Here is an 18,341-nt window from a genome sequence, read left to right on the forward strand (position 1 = left end):
TATATTTACCAATTATTAAATTCAATTTGATGCTCATCAGCCTTATGAAAAACTACAACTAAATTCTATGCTAGATATTTACAAATAAAAATTACTTTATCCTCATTCTTTGTAGACTACATGAGTGCCACTTAAAAACATATAGCGCATTCCATTGATTTCTGTAAAATTACTTTCACAGTAGTAATACGTTACTGTTTTGGTACATAACCATTTACTCAGGATCTGCAGTTAACACACACAGATAAGTAGCTGGCTGAGGCTTAAGGCACCATAGAGCATGTCCATAAACATTTTTTTTTTAAAATATAAGACCATCATACTGATATTTTGATATTCGTTATGTCTAAATACTCCTATATAAATGGAGGCTATGAATTTGCATAAGGATTTTAAAAAAACTTTCTCTTTAAGATAAAAATAAAGGCATTTTTGCATTTAGTTAATGTGAATATTTTCTTCAATGTAAACTTTTAAATAGAAACTTTACTAGCATCATTTTATTGACACCCTGCAAGACTCTATCTTTGGCTGAAATGAATGAACCTATATATAAAAATCACACACAACACAGCTGCTCACTTTCAGGAAGGAGTTGTTAATTAAATACACAAAGTAATTAAAAATAATATGCCTGTCTAATCATCTTAATTATCTGACACATTTTTACAAGAACTTCAACTAATGGGGATTGATACACATGGCTTTATTCTTTCTGCCCAGAATTTGCCCACACTAATTTTGTAAATTCTTATGAAATTAAAAATAATGTAACTGATAAATATTTACATTTCTGATTTGAATAGAAATGTTCTTTTATTTTCAAGGCTAGTAAGCACATCAGCTTTAGTTCACTGCCTGAGTTCCAAATTAATGATCTCCAAAATGATTTTTTAATGGTTTTTTTTTTTGGCTTTTACTTACATCATTGTAAGTAAATCATTGTCGCATTTGATTTTCCTTAGTCCCGAGTCAAGAATCCCAACAGACGTGCCTACGTGTATTGTCAGGCACATTGCCCATACACGCTGCCTGCAAGAAGTTCAGTTTGGCCCACTCACAGGTTCTGTGCAGATGGGTTTTGAGATGACCAGATCTGAATTCTGCCACTTTTTGTAGCCAGAATATCTTCCTATTCCATAAGCACAGATAGTCATCACTAATCTAGTGTGGGACAGCTTGGGACATGTGAAAGACTCCATGACCTGACGGATCACAGCTAAAAGCAGAGTGACTGGCTACCTGGATTCGCGTTTTATTGGCATTCTTTTGATAAGATAATAGGCAGAATGGAAGGAATGTCGACTTCTGAGTCAGACAGACAGGCTGTGAATACCAGTTAAGCGGCACTCCAGATGTGCGACCTTAGGGGCTTTAGTTAACCTTTGATTGTCTCGGTTTTCTTATCTGTAAAAGGAAGGTAATACCTTTGTTGCAGGGATGTTTTGAGGATTAGTAATGGTGTGTTTAACCATGTGGCACATGACCTCCTTGTGTCATAATCATCATCATTGTTCCAAAGCCTGTTGTCTTTGATTTAAATCTGCTCTTTAGATTGTCTCTGCCTCTGCTTAGCATTAACAAGGCAAAGGAAAACAAACAATAGAGTAACTTATTGTATGTATAAATGTATTTCATAAATACATATGTATAAATGTATTTCATCTATTGTAAAATTTTATGTATTGAAGGGGAAATGAATCTGTCCCATTGCAGAGACATCCAAATGCACCTAACTCAGTTTGCATCCCAAATTGTCTGCAGTGTAAACAGATTGTGTATTCTAAATACAAACCAGCCAACTAAAAACATTGTGAACCTATGCCTACCCATAAAAGGAGACAGGACAGGAATGTGAATTTAGTTAAGTTTTAAGGTCAAGATCTAAAGAGGAGAAAACTCTAGAACTTCTCCAGTGTAGATGGCAGAATCAAACCGATGACCTGTGAGGGAAAATGCTGTTTGCAGGCCCACTGGGCAATTTTTGTAGTTAAGAGTGATTGAGATTTTATCCCTGTTTTAACCTTCTTTTGATGATATTCCCATCCTTGAAGATGATGACCTCAAATCTAATCTAGAGGAAAGTTTTCAAGTAAAACATTTGCCACCGAACATTCTTGGCATACTCCATGAGTGTGCAGTGAAGTGAGCTCTCTACAGAGAGTATGTAAGGGCTGGAATTGAATGTTGTCAGAATTTAAGGGCATCACATTAAGATGGGATACTTTTCCTCACTAATTCGAATGTACTTTTTCTTCCAGAGTTAAAATTGTGTGTGTGTGTGTGTGTGTGTGTGTGTGTGTGTGTGTGTGGTTTTTTGTTTTGGTTTTGGTGTAGGTAGAAGAAATAAAGAAAAAAGCTAGACTCTCACTTAGCAAACTATCTCACACTCGGGGAAGCACTCCAGAGCTGAGACCTACTGAATAAACAGTAAATTCGCATCACCCCTTTTAGTCCTAGGTGTCTTGGGGTTGGGGGGAGGAGTAGGGGTATGGCAGGCCAGGTCCCACTATTTAAGTTTTAGTGTTTTGCTTGCTTCCGTCTTTTTCTTTGTGCATATATAATTGGGTTTACATCATCCGTATACAGAAGGCAGCCCCTTATTTTTCTTGCTTGTTTTCTATTTACTTTAAAGAGTGAGTTTAGCACTTACTCTAAATATTTTTCATACCTTTAGAGTAGCCTGGCATTTTGTAGACAGTCACTAAATTCCTGTCACTTTCCTCCTTTCCCTTGGAGATTTTGTCTCTTCTTGCAGTCTCAAGTTTTACCTTCATGTGACTGCATTCACCAGGGCACCCTGGCGTTGGCCTCTTCATTATATCACGGTTCTTGTCTCGGTTTAGGTAGATTTCCTTCCCTTAAACTCACTGTACCAGAGTCAGCGTCATCACTCTCCCCTCAAGCTTCTCTTTATCTTAAGATCCAGAGAGCCAAGTTCAAGCGTTTATTTCATTTGTTCATTTGTTGCTGTTTTATATCCCACAAGAGTGAAATCATCTGGTTCTTGTCCTTGTCTGACTTATTTTGCTTAGCATGATACTCTCAAGATGATGTATTATGAAACTGTACACTTGAAACTTATATGTTATTAACTGACGTCACCCCAGTAAACTTAATAAAATTTTAAAAGAAAAAGAAAAATATGATAAAATATGAAAAAAAAGTGAACCAAGTTCAAATATGAGCTCTGCCAACTTCTCTTAGTGACCTGAGCACATTACCTAACCATGTATCAGGCATTCTAGGCGCAAATGTTTTTTACCTTTAACTCCCACTCCTTTGGTTCATTCGACAAATAGTTTACCTCCATTACAGCATAGTTCCTGAGTATAAATCAATAAAACAGAATTATGAGTGCCTGAAATTTTCCAGCCAGGGAAAGTTAGTTGAACAAGTAGATGACATCCCTGTTTTTACAGAGCTCACTGACTTCTAAACAACAAAGACAAGTAAACAGACAATTACAATATAGTGTGTTTAGTCCTTTGAAGTGGGAGTACAGGGAACACATAAATTTGGTACCTAAAAAAAATTTAAAGTATCAGGGAAGTTTCCGTAGGGTGTCTCTAAGCCAAATCCTGAACAACAAGTAAGCATTGAAGAGAGGACAGGAGTGTTTTTGCAAAAGTAGCAGCATGTGCTGAGGACCCAACACAAAGGAGCACCTGCCACACATTTCCGGCAGCAGCGGCAGCCTCCAGTAGCTGGAGTGTGCAGTGCAAAGGAAGGCGTGAAGATCAGAGAGAGAAATGCAGCTCACAACACGCGATCTATGTAAACCTGTCGAAGAAACTCATATTCGATTCCGATGCGATGGGGGAAGAATGAGAGATGCCGGTGAGAAATGACAGAAGCTTCAGCCAGGATGGTGGAGACAGGGGTGAGCAGTAGCTGTAGAAGACTATAGGGTTAAGGGACTTTTGCGTTTTTGTGTTTTGTTAGTATGATTGTTTTAAGGTAGGAGAGAACTTATTAAGTGCCGATGGAAAGGAGCTTCAGCAAGAGAGGTAAAGTTTCAGGAAGAGAGATCTCTAAGAGAAGCGTAAGGGCGCATACTGAGAGGATAAAGCACGGTCTAGATGGGTCTAGGTGCATTCGTTATGGAAGGGCTGATGACACTGCACTGGTTGGCGTCTGTGTTCTCTGAAGTCGTTGAGGTCTTCTACTGACCTTGAGGTGATGATGGTAACACTAGCCATTTCCTTTGTTCAGCAGATTTTTATCGAGGGCTTGTTTACTTTATGGAGACAGTAAATGGGATAATGTGATTCCTGCCTTCACAGCACCCCTGTCTGCTGCTCAGAGACAGACCATTAAGCAACGTGTTACCTAATTGTTGAATTAGGATTATTAAGCATTATGAGGGAGATATAAAAGATGCTCTGATAACATATAAATGAAGAACATGGGCTACAGGGTCAGGAGAGATTCTTTCGAGGAAGTGGAAGCGCTGTTTGAGCTGAGCTCTGAGGTGCATTTCAGAATTGCCTGGGGCTTCGGGTGTAAAGGGGAGCAGCTGGAGCATATGCTTCGAGGCAGGAGGACGAGGCCAGGCTCAGATCACGCAGGGCTGTGTAAAGATGTTCATCTCTTTCAGAAGAGCCACTGGAAACTACATTTCTAAGAATGTTAAGCAAGGGAACAAGGGGATGGGACGAGCTCCTTAAAAGACCTTTCTGGCTGCTGGGTGATGATGGATTAAAGTGGCTGGGGAGCAACTGTGGGACAGCCACTAGGAAGAGGCAGCTTTAGGAGAGGCAAAACGGTGGTATCTTGGACTAGTATGGCGCAGTGGCAATGGCAATCATAGATATGAAAGATATTTAGGGGGTAAAATTGACAGCCTTTGGCAATTGTTTGCTTATGAGAGTATGTAAAAGAAGTGACAGAGAGGCTCCCAGGTGTGACTAGAGAAGAGAATGGAGGATTGAAATTACCAAAATAGAGATCTAAGAAATATAATTGATAGGGACAACAGAATTATTGCTGGAGAGCAAGAAGGTCTTAGCGTCTATGTGGAGAGCATGACTATATGGCATTACAGCACCAGGGCTGATGGGTTTTCTGCACTCAGTAGTCAGGTGTGGCTGTGGGGCAGGTGGGGGGGGGCACTGGATTGAGCTTAGATGGGCGGTTTCTTTGGCAGGTGTGATCAAAGGACAACGTGTAAGAGATCTGAGGCTATTAGCAAAAAGAGTAGAACACATGATGGCCCGTGGATGTGAAGACATGAAAACCTGCTAGATAAAGAGAAAGCAATGAAAGCACAGAGGCCCTTGTGGTAATAGGTGCGGGAGGAATTACTCAGAGCTAAAAGGATCAGAGATTGAAATCATATTGGGAAGCTCAAATCAAATTTTTAGTAGGAAATACTCCCTAGTGATGGCAGAGTCAAGGTTTGCCCAGTAAGTGGTTGAAACGGAGAAAGGTCACTAGAGGTCAGGGATCAGGGAAGTAAGTGGCTAGCATTCTGAAGGGTGTTCGCATGGGTGCTGAGGTTTCCCGCGACAGTGGTAGGATTGAGGTACAGACAGTGAGTGACAAGAGCCAGGCGCTTAAGTCTCAAAGCAGCGCTTCTCAACGGGGCGGTACTACTCACTGGGGAGTGTTATGGACGTGAGATTTTTGTTTTGTTTTGTTTTTTAAATACAAAAATGTCTGAAGGAGCCAGAGAGGTAGATTTGACATTTCTACAGAACAAAAATCCGATGGGTATCCCACATGACTTCCAAACGTTACGTTAGATGTTTAGGGACTGAAATGATGACTCAACATATAGTGGGGTTTCAAGATAGAGGGTCTGCCTTCTGTGACACCGAAGCACCCCACAGGGAATTACCGTTACACTGCACTCATGTGTAAAGGGCAGGTCATTTACAAAAATAATATTTCCTTAACTTTGATAGTCCTCACATGTTATCCCTTTCTCAATTCAGGCTGTCTCCATTTTTCCTTCTCACAGTCCAGTAAGTCTCATCTGTGGTTTCTATCCAGTTGCTAGTCCTTATTTTAATGTCAACATGTACCTTTGGGCTCTCATTTTCCTGTACTTTCTTGTACAGAATGGCTCCTGATCTTTTTATTACTCTTCAATCCAAACTTATTTATTATAAGTATGTGCAAACATCTGACTTCTTTCGGTTTTCTACTCTGGTCATGCCCAAGCATTTGCATATTGAAATAGATTGTTTTATCATAACTTACTTTTTTACCTTTGTATCTATTAAACTAAGGCATTATATTAATTTGGAGGGAGGAAGTATATGTACTAGTAAGTTATATTAGATATGAAATGCATTTAGGATGCAAGTAGGATATTATGGAGTATTTATTAAGTATATGTACTAGTAAGTTATATTAGATATGAAATGCATTTAGGATGCAAGTAGGATATTATGGAGTATTTATTATGAAGGGGGCTTTGAGAACCACTTGTCTTGGAGAAGAAGCAGGGGAAGTTGCCAGAGAATTGGAACTTGACAACAGTTTGTGGAAAGACACGAGGTGGTAGTGAATGACCAGCAGTGGGGCAGGTCTTTGCTACAGAGTAAGGGGCCTGGAAGTAGCAGAGTGAAGAAGGCACAGTCCCCAACTGTAGCGTCTTAGTCTTTGCTCACACTTTTCCCTCCACCTGGAATGCCCATCCTACTCTCTCTCCACCTACATGGTCTTCATTGTCTGGCATAAAATCTTATTCTTTTCAAAGCTCAGAAGAGGAGGTAGGCAAGTGAGTGAACACTCGAATCCCTGGATTCTTTGCTAGGCACTGCACATAAGATTTCATTTATTCCTCCTAGAAGGAAGCATAATTACTTATCTCATAATTACTTTCAGAATTAGACTGAAGTCTAACCAAGCTCAAAGACTTTAACTTGTCCAGTGTCTTAGTCTTTTCCAGCTGCACAGGAAAACACCACAGGTTGGGTGGCTTATAATCGACAGAAATTTATTTCTCAGTTCTGGAGGCTGGGAATCGGAGATCGGAGTGCCAGCATGGTGGGGCGAGGGCCCTCTTCCAGGTGACAGATGTCTCCTTGTATCCATCCTCGCATGGCTGAAGGGGCTATGGAACTCTGTGAGGTCTCTTTTATAAAAGCACCAATCCCTTTCATGAGGATTCCACCCTCATGACCTAATCACCTCCTAAAAGCCCAAACTTCTAACAGCATCACATTGGGCATTAGGGTTCCAACATGTGAATTTGGGAGGTGACACACACATTCAGACCATAGTACCTGATATCACCCGGTGAGGAAGTAATGAAGGTGGGACTCTAACTTAGGGTGGTCTGGCTCTACAGCTTGTGCTCTACCCAGTGCATGACATCATCATTAAATAGACCCTCACTGGGGAGTTGTGAGAAGCTAGCCATTTAGGGCTTGTGCCTTTCTAACTTTTGAGTTGACTCATATTTAAAGCTGCTCTTTGTTTTTGGCCCCAGCCTCTTAAACATTTTGTGTGACTCTTTCAACCCAGTTACTTTCTTTGAAAACGGAGTTTTCATCTTTGATTATCTTTGATTCTCCATAGCATCTACTGTATGCCTTGTTCATTATAGGTGTTTAGTATATGTATGCATTGATTGATTTAAATATGTAATGTCTATGCAAGTTTTCAAATGTTTAGGGACCAACTGAAAATACACAGTATAGGAGAAGACCTTGATAAATGCAAGTGCAGCTGATGGTTTTGCCAATTTAAAATGAGTCCTTAGATTTGCATCTAAAATAAAATTAAGATTTAAAGATTTTCTTTTATTAAGATCTAAAAACTTTAAATTAAAGTGATTGCTATCTAGACTGTGCAATTCCATTTTTTTAGGTGCATGTACTTCTGCATATCATAATCTTTTTAATGGAGTGGTGGGGATGAAAATTTTTAAAGTAAATAAACAACAAAAAAATTAGCTTTTTCTTGTGTACAACTCGAGATAATCTCTGTACTTGGGACGCATGTAAAGTTGGATGCATGTTTTCAGTCTGTCCTGTGGATTCATGTTCTTTATAAATATGTTTATATAGTGTTTTGTTTGGTAATGGATTTATATTATCCTGTTTTCCAGGTCCTGTAGGAGTAGGTTTGAATGAACTGAAGCGAAAGCTGCTGATCAGTGACACACAACACTATGGTGTGACAGTGCCCCGTAAGTCTTGTCCTAATAGATGGTACTACGACGGACTGGTCAGTACTTACACAGCACGTGCGGTGCCAACCACTAATTAAGCATCACCACCTAGGCCTCACAACAGCCCTATGATATATATAGCGACATTATCCACATTTGACACAGGAAGAAACTGAGGCACAAGGGTTAAGGGATTTGCCCCAAATTATACAGATCACTGGCTAGATATTTGTTAATCATAGCTTTCCTACTGTCAATTTTTACGGTGAATTTTTATACACATATGACATCAAATTATTATTTACAAATTTTCTTCTAATGGAAGTCTATTCCTTTTCCTAAAATAAGTGCTAATGTTTTCCAGAGCTTTTCCCCGGCTTTAAGATTAGAAGGACCAAAGCACAGAAAGCTGAAGGGGGCTTTTTTATAATATAAACTTTCTTAATTACTTTTTATATGTAGTAATTGGCAGATAGTGTTAAATGGGCCTTTCATGGCCATATAATCCAAATATGGTAGGCTTTTGAGTACACAGAATTACATCTATTTTTATAAAAGTGGTTTTCACAGGCATTCTTACAAATAAAATGTGATTCTGGAAGCATTTTGATCTCCAGAATAAATGCCATTTGACTACTTAATATGTTGATGTTAGAAAGCTGTTTAAAAGACTAAATTGAAATGTTGGCTTTTTCAAGTGGTTTTAGTACTGTTTTTTTTTTAATTTTTTTTATTTTTAAAAAAGCCGTTTGTATATTGCCCTTAGCAATGTTCTCTAGTTTTGGAAGAGTTCAACTTTATTTTAAAATTATAGTTTTCTATTACCTCAAGTTACTCCTTGTTACTACATTTTTCCAAATTATTGTTTGTAATCATTTTCAGCCATAAGTTACAGGACTGAAGGTTTCCACCAACCGAGATGAAAGTAAAGGAAAATGTGGACACGTGAAATTAAAGTTGTTTTTTTTTTTCACTTTAATTATTTGCTTCTCTTACAAAAGCTGAGTTGCAATATACAGGTAATTAGAAAATTTTACAAAACATGCCCTTAGTTAAGCTTACAGGTGAGCAATTACAAAAGAGGATGGAAAAATAGATTACAAAGGAAAATGACTTTATTAATTTCCTACTGTGTATTCGTCTCTTTGATTTGTCTTAATTTTGTGCTCCCAGCGATAGTCAAGATGGGTGATATCTCCATTTCATCGAGGGAAATGGGATAGAGAGGAAACTCTGACTCAGAGTCCCATAGGTGATAACTGCACTTGAATTTGAAACCAGATTGTGTTACCACTTTTCATTTTCTGCCTCCTGTCACTATATAGTCCTTTTGAACTACAGATTCTCTTTATTGTAGCCCAGTTAGTAGGAAAAACCAATTTCTTTTGAAGATGAGAAATATCATGAGACTATCTATCCAACATAATCCTCTCTGAGAGTTTTCGTATTACTCAAGGACCTGGGGCAAGGCACGTTGGCCTCAGTTTATCCAACTGTTAAAGTCATATTTGCCTCTGAAGAATTGACAACGCTCAGACAGGTTCTGGGGCTGAAACTCTCCAGAGAAATCTCCAAAGTAGTAATTTTCGACTCTAATTCACTTTTAAACAGTTAATGTCAAAAGATCCCCTCATAGCAGTGTTTTCCAGACTTGCCTGATGATAAGAATCTCTTAGGGGGTCTTCAAAAGAGATTCTCCTTGAGACCTGACAGAATGTCTGAAAATCTGTATTTACAGCGAGCATCCCAGGTGATTCATAATATCACATGTTTGGAAAGTATAGCTATAGCACCAACACAGTGATTTAATTAATTACAGAAGCCTATATTTTAAAAGCAATTTTGGAATTTTAGATTGTTTTGCTCTGTACAATACTTTAGGTAGAGTCTTGATTATTTAGAGAAAAAGTATTGCTTTGATTATACCACTAGTATTCTGTTTGATGTTTAACTCTATAATTCTCCTTTCCAAAACATGTACTAAATATCCACCAGAATGGCTGAATTGAGAAAGATGTGGAGCAATGGAATTTGCACACATTGCTGGTGGGAGTTTAAATTAATTTGACCACTTTGGAAACCTCAGGGGCCGTATCTACTAAAGCTGAGCAAACACCTTACAACTCAACAATTCCATCTCAGTACAGTACAGTACAGTGATTCCATCCTAGTACATACCCAACAGAAATGCATGTGACGTGCTGGCAATTTTCTGCTGCTTGTTAGAGTTCTGGTTACATGAGAGTGTTTGGTCTGTGAAAATTCATCAAGCTTACACGTGAACTTTTCTGTCTATATCATACTTCAGGTTTTTAAATGTTAAGTAGAAATTCTTGGTAGTTTCATTAATGGTAGTTTGCTGATGTCCATTTTCTACTCTGGACAAGCACGACAGTTATGGAAGATTAATACCTTCCTCCAGAGAAGGAAGCTGAGCGATGGTTACTTGGGACCTCTCTGAGCTATATCTGCTATTTCTTGTGACTCTACAATTATTTCAATTAAAAGAAAAGCTCTTTAAAGGGATGCTAAATCAGGTAAATGTTCTTGCTCTTGAGCTAAATGGCTGAACAAATTACACGATCTTTTAAAATTATCCCTAAAGCCATATTAAACATTCAGAGCGGCTTTTAAAGAAAGCCAAAGCCTGTCGCCTTCTCTGTGGGAAATTTCATCCTTGATAAGTTGCACTGATGTTGTTTTCAGGCTAGAGGTTATCATCGACAAATCTAAACGAACATGAATATAACCAGTCTTTTGAAAGGGCCTCTCAGTAAATTAGTTAACAGAAAGCATTGCAGTAGATATCAAACACTTGATAGATTCCAAGGTCTTGATAGCCTGGATTTGGCACTCTCCGTCAACTATATTTGTTTATCGCTTTCTGTGGTTTTTCAGGAAGGCATATATCACAGTTAAGTGTTTTCATAGGTTTCTCAGTACTCATGTTCCAGAACACTTCCTTGTCCATAGGATGTCTCACTTGAGATTTCTAAAAAACACATATTGTAAACTAGGGTACCAGTTAAAAAAAATTTTTTTTTCTTAGCTTATGGTGCCAATTATTCTGGGACTTTGTTGGGAACAGGGAAAAAATGTGGTGTGTGACACATATTCGTTTGGTGTTTGTCTTAAGCTCAGTGAGGTATGGTGGAGTAGCAGCCTGCACTGTGGCTGCTTTGCCCACTTTTCCCTTCGAATTCCCTTCTAATAAGAACTTTCAGGTCCCTCACTCAGTTATTCCTCACTGCTACAGAGTTTGTGAGGTCCCCGTGATATCTCACTGCAATTAGACATTACAATTCTTCATCCACAAAATTATATTGGACCTGGATACCTGGCGTTGATCACGATAAGCAAACAATTTGGTTGCAGACATGTTACTTTTTAAGTGTGTTAGGCAGTGTCAGAAATGTCTTGTCCACTTTATGTGGTTCTAAATATTTTTATCCCTCCCAGTGTGTCAGGGCAGTGATCATTAAATGTGTGTTTGAGCTTTTCACAGTATTCTCCCATTAAAAGTGAATAAAGGCAACCTTTTCTCAATCCATGAGAAACCAGTTAATGCACAGAAAATTCTGTTTTGATTTTCAATAATACATTTTTCTTAAGCCTTCTATTTGTTAAAGGAACATCAGTGAACAACAACAAAATGGATTAGGTAATAAGTGAATATTCACCCTAAATTAGAATCAGGGTATCATACTAATTTTAATATCTTCTTATTCTTAGATGCATATTATGTACACTTAGTGAAGTACATTTTTCTGTTATGAAATTTATTCATGGCTTTTATGATAGATTTAAATTTATCAGTACTTCGTGTTGTTCTCCAAAGGTGTGACATTCCATAAAGGATAGCGTGACTTTGGTATTCCACTAGCAGAAGTATGAAAAACTGTTTCAGGAGATCTGAGTGTTATATTAAAATATGCTTGCTAACTAAACAGAGAGCAATTAAGTTCTGGCTATAATTGGGTTTTATAAATCCATTACTTTTTGTATTAGGTTACTTTTTCCCCACCTCTAACATTTTTCCTTTATACATTATTGAAATGTAATTTAAAAAACTGCACATATTTAAAATGTGCATTTAGATCAGTTTTAACATATATATGCACATGTGAAATCATCACCCCAATCAACTAATGAACATTTCAAGCTCCTCAAAAAATTCCCCTGTGCCCCTTGTAATCCATCCTCACTCACGTCCCCAGGCAACCACCGATCTGCTTTCTGTTGCTATTAGTTTTTCACAGATTAGTTTGAATCATCTAGCATTTTATATAAATAGCATTATACAGTACATTCCCTCCTTTTTTTGGTCTGGCTTATTTCACTCAGCAAGATAAGTCTGAGATTTACTCATGTTTCATAGATCAATAATTCATTCGTTTTCATTTCTAAGTAGTATTCTATAGTATGGAAAATGCTACAATTGTTCATCCATTCACCTGTTGATGAACACGTGATTTTCCCTCATTTTGGCTATTACAAACAAACCTACAATAAGGTTTGTATTCAAGTCTTTTGATGAACATATGTTTTTGTTTTTCTTGGGTAAATAAGTAAGAGTAGAATGGCTGAGTCCTATGGTAGGTGTATGTTTAATTTTTAAAGAAACTATCAAACTGTTTTCCAACATGGTTATACCATTTTACAACCCACTAGCAGTGTATGTAAGATCCAGTTGCTCCACATCCTTGTCAACACTTTTGTGTACTTTATCTGATAAATTTGTTACAAATATTTTCTTCAAGTCTGTGGCTTGCTTTTTTCATTTTCTTAATGGTGTATTTCAAAAAAGCAAACGTTTTTAATTTTAACAAACTCTAACATCAATTTTTTTTCTTTTATGTTTTGTTCTTTTTGTGTTCAATCTAAAAATCTTTTACTATCTCAGTGTCACAAAGACATTGTTTTTTTTTTTTTTCTAGAAGTTTTTGTAGTTTTAGGTTTTACATCTGATCTATTTCAAGTTGTTTTTTGTGTTATTTAGCATACTTGCCTTGTTCCTGATCTCAAGGGAAAACAATTCAGTGTTTTACCATTAAGTATGAGGTTGGCTCCTTGAGTCCCTTTATTTGTTTGAGGGCATTTCCTGTGATTCCTAGTTTGGTGAAACTTTTTTTTTAATTTTCTATCGTGAATGGGGGTTGGGTTTTTAAAAATGCTTTCTCTGCATACGTTGAAATAACCATGTGTTATCTACCATTTTGTTAATATGGTAAATTCCACTGATTTTCAAATGTTTCCACTGACATAATCTCTACTTGGTCATGATCTACAATTTTTAAAAAATATATATATTATTGAATTTGACTTCTAATGATTTAGTTGAAGACTTCTGCATCTAAATTTATGATGGATATTGATCTGTAATTTTCTAATGTCTTTGTGAAATTTTGCTCTTAGAGTTGTTCTAATATCATACAATGATTTAAGTAGCGATTCAGCCTCCTATTCACATAAATTGTTTAAGATTAGTGTTAATTCATCCTTGAATGGTTGGGAGACTTCATCAGCCATCTGGGTCTGGAGTTTTCCTTTGGGGAAGGTTTTAAAATAAAAATGTAAATTTGACTTATTTGATACAGGGCTATTCAGGCTTTTTGTTTCCTCTTGTTTCAATTTTGATTCATTGTATTTCTCAAGAAATTCGTCCTTTTCATCTAAATTGTCAAATATGTTGGCATGAAGTAGTGCATAATATTCTCATCCTTTTTAATGTCCGTAGGTTCTGTGGTAATAACTACGTTTCATTCTTTATATTGGCAATATTTGTTCTCTTTTTCTAGACCAGTTTAACTAGGTTTTTAAATTTTCTTTAATGTATCTTTCTTTCCTTTCTATTTTAATTTCTGTTTATTATTGTCTCATACTTGCTTTGGGTTTACTTAGGTCTTCTCTGTCTAGCGATTTTTAAGTTGAACTTTCAGTCACTGATTTTAGATGTTGTAAGTATTTATAGCTATAAGTTTCCCGCTAAGCACATTATCTTTATCCCATAATTTTGATAGGTTGTATTTTCCTTGACATTTACTCACAGTATCTTTTCACTTCCTTTGATATTTCATCTTTTAAGCATCAATTATTTAGAAGTGTTATTTAATGCATATAAATATATATTTTCAGATATTTGAGATTTTCCTAGTATCTTGTTATTGTTTTTTAGATTATTTTATGGTTAGAGAATATACTGTTTGTGATGTGGATTCTTTTAAATTTACTGAGAATTTTTATGGTCCAGCATAGGATCTGTCTTTTGGCAAATGTACCATATGTACTTTAAAAGAATGTGTTCTGAAGTTATTGAATGTGGTGTTATATAGATATTAATTAGCCCCAGGAGATTGGTGGTGGTACTCAGATCACCTGTATTTTACATTTCGTATAGTTCTATTGTTGTTGAGAGACAGTCATTAAAATCTCTTCTGATTTTGAAATTGTCTGTTTCTCCACTTAATTCAGATAAACTTTGTTTCTGGATTTTGAAGCTTTGTTGTTATGTGTACACAAATTTATAGATGTTATGTTTCCCTTTTATCATTATGAAATGTTCCTCTTTATCTCTGGTAATACTTTTTGTCTTGAAGTCTCTTTCATCTGATTTGAAAGTAGCCACTTCAGCCTTCTTATGCTTACTTACTATTTACATTGTACAGCAAGTCCTTGAATAATGTCATTTTGTTCAACATCATTTAGTTATAACATTGATGATATGCCGTAAGAATTGAACTCTTGTTTATATCAGTTAGCCAATGGTAAAATTGGTTTTGTTATAAGTCACAGAACCTATCAATGACATTAAGTGAGGACTTACTGTATACTGTCTTCCATCTGTTTACTTTAAACTTATCTGTGTCTTTATATTTAATGTGTCTTATAGATAGCATGTACTAGGGTCTTGCTTTTACTCATTCTATAAATCTCTGCCTTTTAAATGGAGCATATATAAACCATTAACATTTCCTGAATTATGGAAATGACTGAATTTAAGCTACTGTTTTATTACTTGTTTTCTATTAATCATCTGTCTTTTCTTTTTATTCCTCTTTACTACCCTTTTTTTATTTTGATCGTTTGAATATATTTTAGTATTCTGTTTTAATTTACCTGTTGGCTGAATGCTTATGTCTCTTTGCATTACTTTTTTAGTGGCTGCTCTAGGGATTACCATGTGCATATACCTAACCATTCACAGTCTGCTTAGAGTTAACTTTGTGCCGTCTACCATAAAATTTAGAAACCTTGCAATAATATGTCCTTTTACCCCCACTCCTATCTTTTTGTGGTAGTTGTCAAATGTATTATATTTACATACATTGAAAACTCCACCAGATAATATTAAAACTTTTACTTTAAATCAGTCACATATTTTAAAGAGCTTAAGAGGAAAAAAACTAGACTTCTGTATTTGCTTAACTATTCTTTTTGCTGCTCTTTCTTCATTTCTGAAAAACTAAGTTTTCCTTCTAAATAGTTCTTTTCATACTAAAATACGCACACACACACACTTCTAAATATTTCTTTTAGAACAGATCTGCTGATGAATTCTGTTAGTTTCTCTTCATCTGAGGTTTTATTTTTGTTGTTGTTTTTTGTTTTTTGTTTTGCCTTTATTCCTGAAAGATATTTTGGTTGATCTTTTCTTTCAGTACTTTAAAGATATTACTTCAATGATTTGTTTTTGTGATTTATAAGAAATTTGTAGTCATTGAAATAATTATTCCCTTCCTTGTACTATGTTGATTTTTTTCTAGATGTTTTCAAGATTTTTTTCTTTGGTTTTTAGTAGTTTGGTTATGATGTTTTGAGGCATAATTTTCTTTGAATTTATCCTGTTTGGAGTTTGTCGAGCTTCTGAAAACTATAAAATTTATGTCATTAATCAAATTTTAGCAGTTTTTGTCCATTCTTTCTTCAAATATATATGGATGTGTGTCTATATATTGCCCCGATCTCTTTTCCCTCTTCTTCTGGCATCCCAATTATACCTACATTAGACATCTCAGTTTTTTTCACACAGGTTTTTCTTTGTTGCTCAGATTTTACAATTTCTATTGATCTGTTTTGAAGTTCACTGGCTCTTTTCCCTGTCATCTCCATTCTGATACTGTGCCCATCTAATGATTTATTTCTGTTGGATATTGTATATTTTAGTTCTAAAATTTTCATTTGTTACTATTTCTGTTAAGAATTCATATTTTCATTCCTTTAAAATGTGTTTTCCTTCACCTTGTGAAGCACACTTATAATAGTTGCTTTAAAGTGTTTGATAGTTCCAACTTCTGGGTCTCTCAGGGTTGCCATCTATTATCTTTCCCCTTGAGAACCGGTCATATTTTCTTGGTTCTTTTATATGGAACAATTGTAAGTTGCATTCCGGATATTATAAATGCAATGTTGTCTCAAGAACTCTAAGAACTTCTGAAGAATGTTGATGTTTTACTTTAATAAGTAATCAGTTTATATTTAGACCGTAAGTTTGGTCTCATTTTCTGTGAGTTGTGGTTTAAATCTCATTTCAATTTTCTAAACTTCTGCTTTGTTGGTTTAGGTCTGCCCTGTCAGGTATTTAGGGACAAGTCTGAAACTTGTGTGCATAGTTCAACTCTCAGCTCAGTTCTAGCCTAACATTGGTGTGGGTGTGTTCTGTACTTCTGTTGTTCATGGGTTAGGCTGAGACTTGCGTATTCTAATCTCAGTTCACTTCTTCATATTTTGCTATGCTGGTTTGAGTCTGAGCTGCGTGTGTGTGTGTATAGCTCAGGGGTTATTCTTAGACTATTGTGGGTTCATACACAGAGTATTTCCTTCTCCAGCTCTCTCCCTTCCTGGATTCCCTCCACACACTTTAACTCACGGGGGCTTTCTCCGCCTGCCTCTTTAAACTAAAAAGTCAGGGCTTCTATTAGAACTTAGTCACACATTCCACTGCTGCTCTGTGAATGATCCCACCCTGAGGGCAAAGTTAAAAAATGAAAGTTAAACTCTTTCCCATGCAGACTGACTCCTCTCCACAATCTACCTGCTTTATTTATTTTCAAAGTTCTTGAAAGATAGTTATTTTGGGTCCAGAATTTTTAGTTGTAATCAGCAGGAAGGATGAACCTTTGTGGGTTTTTCACTTGCCATACTAGCACTGCAAATCCTCAGGGGTTTTTTTTGTTTTCGTTTTTAAAACTAATCCAGTATTTTTCTGCTCTATTATAATTCATTAAAAATAATTAGAAAAAATTACTGAAAGTTTGGAAGTTTAACAGCATTCCAAGAAGATGTTTATAATTTTGCAAAGGAGGAATGAATAGCAAGCACGTAGAGGCCTATGACTTCAGTTAGTAAAACAAAACAGTGATGGTATACCGACTATGTGCCATGTGTGGAAGAGTAAGATAATTTCAGAGTTTACCTTACAACCTAGTGGGCATTAGACTTGCTTCAATGAATAAAGATCAATAAATAACGATAATATGCATATTATTTGCAAAAATAAAGAGATATTTCTCAAGGGCTGAAATACCATTTTTATTTTATAACATATAAGTACTTTCAAAATAGTGAATAATAGCACAGACACAGTGCAATTCAATTCTGAATCCACCTTCAAATAATATAATTTTAATATCAGTGGAAAATCTTAATGGCATTTTGCTGTAGTTTATTAGCTAATTTGCTCTTTTATAAGTTTTAAAACCTTAATTGAAGAAAAACTTTAATACGTGATGATTTCTTTAGTATTTTCCCTAGGGTGGCTGATGTAGACTTTTCTAAACTCTTTAAATCACAGACACCACCAGAGCAAGACGAAGCCAGGAGAGTGATGGTGTTGAATATATTTTCATTTCCAAGCATTTGTTTGAGACAGATGTACAAAACAACAAGTAAGTGGACGTTTCTTAGATTTTGTGTGACTTTTGCTTTTAAATATGTGCCTATATATCCAGTTTTAGCCACCTGAGACTCCCCTTCCATTTGAAAGGTATTTTAATTTTTATAATATTTGAAACCAATAAAAAGGTAATAATTCAGTTAGTAGTTATTACCAGTCTTCACCTGTAATTTTTAAATAATCTAGAGCCACTATGTTTCTGATAAGTTAAACATGTAGAAATTATTTTGAAGAATGAGGGGAGGGTTGCTAGTGTCTTTTTGTGATCTCCTTCCACCCCACTAATTGAATCATAACATATAATTTGGATAGAATTTTATT

General features: G+C 36.0%; 1 protein-coding gene and 1 long non-coding RNA gene across 2 annotated transcripts in view; one reads left to right on the plus strand and one right to left on the minus strand.

Moving 5' to 3' along the window:
* Nucleotides 1-18,341, plus strand: part of MPP7 (membrane palmitoylated protein 7) — a 234,541-nt gene that overhangs the window by 208,311 nt on the left and 7,889 nt on the right. The window contains exons 15-16 of the mRNA XM_023536171.1: nucleotides 8,066-8,146; nucleotides 17,919-18,012. Of these exons, the coding sequence (XP_023391939.1) occupies nucleotides 8,066-8,146; nucleotides 17,919-18,012 (175 nt within the window). The remainder of the gene's footprint in view (nucleotides 1-8,065; nucleotides 8,147-17,918; nucleotides 18,013-18,341) is intronic.
* Nucleotides 1-18,341, minus strand: part of LOC111745249 — a 31,109-nt gene that overhangs the window by 3,533 nt on the left and 9,235 nt on the right. The window lies entirely within an intron of this gene.

This window comes from Pteropus vampyrus, unplaced genomic scaffold (assembly GCF_000151845.1).
Source record: "Pteropus vampyrus isolate Shadow unplaced genomic scaffold, Pvam_2.0 Scaffold150, whole genome shotgun sequence".
Lineage (NCBI taxonomy): Eukaryota > Metazoa > Chordata > Mammalia > Chiroptera > Pteropodidae > Pteropus > Pteropus vampyrus.